A 4070-nucleotide genomic window follows, 5' to 3' on the forward strand; every position below is an offset into this window, starting at 1 on the left:
AAAACCCCTCGACCCTAAAACCCCGCGGCCCTGAAACCCCGCGGCCCTGAAACCCCGCGGCCCTGAAACCCCGCCACCCTGAAACACTGCTGCTATGAAACACTGCCGTCCTGAAACACTGCTGCTATAAAACACTGCCGTCCTGAAACACTGCTGCTATGAAACACTGCCGCCCTGAAACACTTCCTGGGTGTAAATAATCTGGATTTAGTTTCAAGTGTGAGGTTTTCTAAGCAAGTGTCGGTGATCACAAGCACATGCCTCTTCACCTTAATGAAACCGGAGTGTTAGCCTTAAGAAAGTGCCACAGCTGGTGAGGAAGTGCCAAGGCTGGTGAGGAAGTGCCAAGGCTGGTGAAGTGCCAAAATCCTACTCGGGCACCAAAGACCTACTGTATATACCAGTATCAGATAGTCATCTCTCTCTCTCTACTCCAGCAACACGGGACAGGATGCTCCACGTCAGGGCTTTGATGGTGTTGCTGGTGACGACGCGGCTGTTGCTTCCTACACAAGGTGAGCAAGAGAAAGAGAGGTGAAGGCTTAGCTACCACACGGGCGATGTCGTATGGTGGCGTTATCTTGGAGGTTTATAGCTTGGTCAAGTAGAGAGGATTAGGACAGGTGTGGAGGATGGGGACAGGTGTGGAGGATTAGGACAGGTGTGGAGGGTGGGGGGGTCAGGTGGGAGGGTGGGGTCAGGTGTGGAGGGGGGTCAGGTGTCAGGTGTGGAGGGTGGGGTCTGGTGTGGAGGGGGGTCAGGTGTGGAGGACGGGGTCAGGTGTGGAGGACGGGGTCAGGTGTGGAGGGTGGAGTCAGGTGAGTTAACAGGTAATGTTCTACATTTTCGTTAATGAGTGTGCTATCGACCACTCATGAGCCACCACGCCCATATACTGTACATATAGTACATACAGTACATACATACATACATACGTACATACATACGTGCAAACATACATACATACATACATACACACACACATACATACATACATACATACATTCTGAGAGTCAAGGTATACAAAATGTGAATTAAAAACTATAATTTTCATTAATTAGACAAAACTCCTTACAATAATTGCATCCATAATGAAGTTTAAGCTAAGTTGGTTATGTGACCGTCATTACCGCCATTGATCCAGTCTGTCGACCCTGAAAGTGACATTACCTGACTGTCTGTCTGGTCGATAATGTGTTATGTGGAGGCGGTGAGCATGACAAACAGTTCATGTAAGCATTTAACAGCTTTTTTATGCATTTTAACATGCTTATGAGTGAATACACGCATCAATAAATACATACATAAATACACTGAAATGTATCTGAATAAAGTCAAGAATAAATACACAAAAATATACATAAATACCTCAATGTATACATGTATATATTGATCACCAGGTGAGGGGCAGGAGGTAGGGGTGTACAGGTACTCTGAAGAGGACATACCCCCGAGTGAGGAGGACACCTTTAGCAGTAAGTACAGGACACCTCTGTACACTGACGAGGTCCTAAACTCCTTCAGCCTCTGCGTCAGGTTACGGCTGCTGGCCATCGGCGGTAGGAGCTGCTTCATTAACCTGGCCAGAGCGAGGGATGGTGTCCACTTCGTCATCAGGGGAGGTACAGTACTGTGTTAAGTTCATCATGAGGGGAGGTACAGTACTGTGTTAAGTTCATCATGGGGGGAGGTACAGTACTGTGTTAAGTTTATCATGGGGGGAGGTACAGTACTGTGTTAAGTTCATCATGAGAGGAGGTACAGTACTGTGTTAAGTTCATCATGGGGGGAGGTACAGTACTGTGTTAAGTTCATCATGAGGGGAGGTACAGTACTGTGTTAAGTTCATCATGGAGGGGAGGTACAGTACTGTGTTAAGTTCATCATGGGGGAGGTGCAGTACTGTGTTAAGTTCATCATGAGGAGGAGGTACAGTACTGTGTTAAGTTTATCATGAGGGGAGGTACAGTACTGTGTTAAGTTCATCATGAGGAGAGGTACAGTACTGTGTTAAGTTTATCATGAGGGGAGGTACAGTACTAAGTTCATCATGAGGAGAGGTACAGTACTGTGTTAAGTTTATCATGAGGGGAGGTACAGTACTGTGTTAAGTTCATCATGAGGAGAGGTACAGTACTGTGTTAAGTTTATCATGAGGGGAGGTACAGTACTGTGTTAAGTTCATCATGGAGGGGAGGTACAGTACTGTGTTAAGTTCATCATGAGGAGAGGTACAGTACTGTGTTAAGTTCATCATGGAGGGGAGGTACAGTACTGTGTTAAGTTCATCATGAGGAGAGGTACAGTACTGTGTTAAGTTCATCATGGGGGGAGGTACAGTACTGTGTTAAGTTCATCATGAGGAGAGGTACAGTACTGTGTTAAGTTTATCATGAGGGGAGGTACAGTACTGTGTTAAGTTCATCATGGGAGGGGAGGTACAGTACTGTGTTAAGTTCATCATGAGGAGAGGTACAGTACTGTGTTAAGTTCATCATGGGGGGAGGTACAGTACTGTGTTAAGTTCATCATGAGGAGAGGTACAGTACTGTGTTAAGTTCATCATGGGGGGAGGTACAGTACTGTGTTAAGTTCATCATGAGGAGAGGTACAGTACTGTGTTAAGTTCATCATGGAGGGGAGGTACAGTGCCTTGCTTCAGTTCCTGTAGTCCACAATACACTAGCATTACTATTTACTTAATCAGTTACTTTCACTTTTTGACAAACGCCAGATGTTTTATTACCTCACCTAACGTCACATTACGTCAACCAACCCAACAATAAGTTCCAGGTCATTCTCTTCACACTATATAAAGACTATAAATATTGACTAACACAACATTATAAGTTAATGTGGTGTATCGATCTCTTCCCATGGTGACATATGGCTGGGTTCAGATAATACCTCCGTAACACGTATTGATTATCTCACCTTTCTCTACCTTGATTATCTCACCTCTCTACCTTGATTCCCTCACCTTTCTCTACCTAGATTATATCACCTTTCTCTACCTTGATTATCTCACCTTTCTCTACCTTGATTCTCTCACCTTGCTCTACCTTGATTCTTTCACCTTTCTCTACCTTGATTATCTCACCTCTCTCTACCTTGATTCTCTCGCCTTTCTCTACCTTGATTATCTCACCTTTCTCTACCTTGATTATCTCACCTCTCTCTACCTTGATTCTCTCACCTTTCTCTACCTTGATTCCCTCACCTTTCTCTACCTAGATTATATCACCTTTCTCTACCTTGATTATCTCACCTTTCTCTACCTTGATTATCTCACCATTCTCTACCTTGATTATCTCACCTTTCTCTACCTTGATTCTTTCACCTCTCTCTACCTTGATTCTCTCACCTTTCTCTACCTTGATTCTCTCACCTTTCTCTACCTTGATTCTCTCACCTTGCTCTACCTTGATTCTTTCACCTTTCTCTACCTTGATTCTCTCACCTTTCTCTACCTTGATTCTCTCACCTTACTCTACCTTGATTCTTTCACCTTGCTCTACCTTGATTCTTTCACCTTGCTCTACCTTGATTCTCTCACCTTTCTCTACCTTGATTCTCTCACCTTTCTCTACCTTGATTCTTTCACCTCTCTCTACCTTGATTCTTTCACCTTGCTCTACCTTGATTCTCTCACCTTTCTCTACCTTGATTCTCTCACCTTTCTCTACCTTGATTCTCTCACCTTTCTCTACCTTGATTCTCTCACCTTTCTCTACCTTGATTCTCCCACCTTGCTCTACCTTGATTCTTTCACCTCTCTCTACCTTGATTCTCTCACCTTGCTCTACCTTGATTCTTTCACCTTTCTCTACCTTGATTCTCTCACCTTTCTCTACCTTGATTATCTCACCTTTCTCTACCTTGATTCTTTCACCTCTCTCTACCTTGATTCTCTCACCTTTCTCTACCTTGATTCTCTCACCTTGCTCTACCTTGATTCTTTCACCTTTCTCTACCTTGATTATCTCACCTTGCTCTACCGTGATTCTCTCACTTTGCTCTACCTAGCACCTGGCAACAGTAGTAGTGATGATGTCAACACCTTATGAATA

At 44.2% G+C, this 4070-nt stretch overlaps 1 protein-coding gene across 1 annotated transcript in view; it reads left to right on the forward strand.

Moving 5' to 3' along the window:
• The first annotated feature begins 451 nt into the window (after positions 1-451).
• The window catches only part of LOC121870578, a 6767-nt gene continuing 3148 nt past the window's right edge, over positions 452-4070 (forward strand). Inside the window, exons 1-2 of the mRNA XM_042372409.1 lie at positions 452-515; positions 1401-1622. Coding sequence (XP_042228343.1) covers positions 452-515; positions 1401-1622 — 286 coding nt within the window. The remainder of the gene's footprint in view (positions 516-1400; positions 1623-4070) is intronic.

The sequence above is a fragment of the Homarus americanus genome, unplaced genomic scaffold (genome assembly GCF_018991925.1).
Source record: "Homarus americanus isolate GMGI-L3 unplaced genomic scaffold, GMGI_Hamer_2.0 scaffold56333, whole genome shotgun sequence".
Lineage (NCBI taxonomy): Eukaryota > Metazoa > Arthropoda > Malacostraca > Decapoda > Nephropidae > Homarus > Homarus americanus.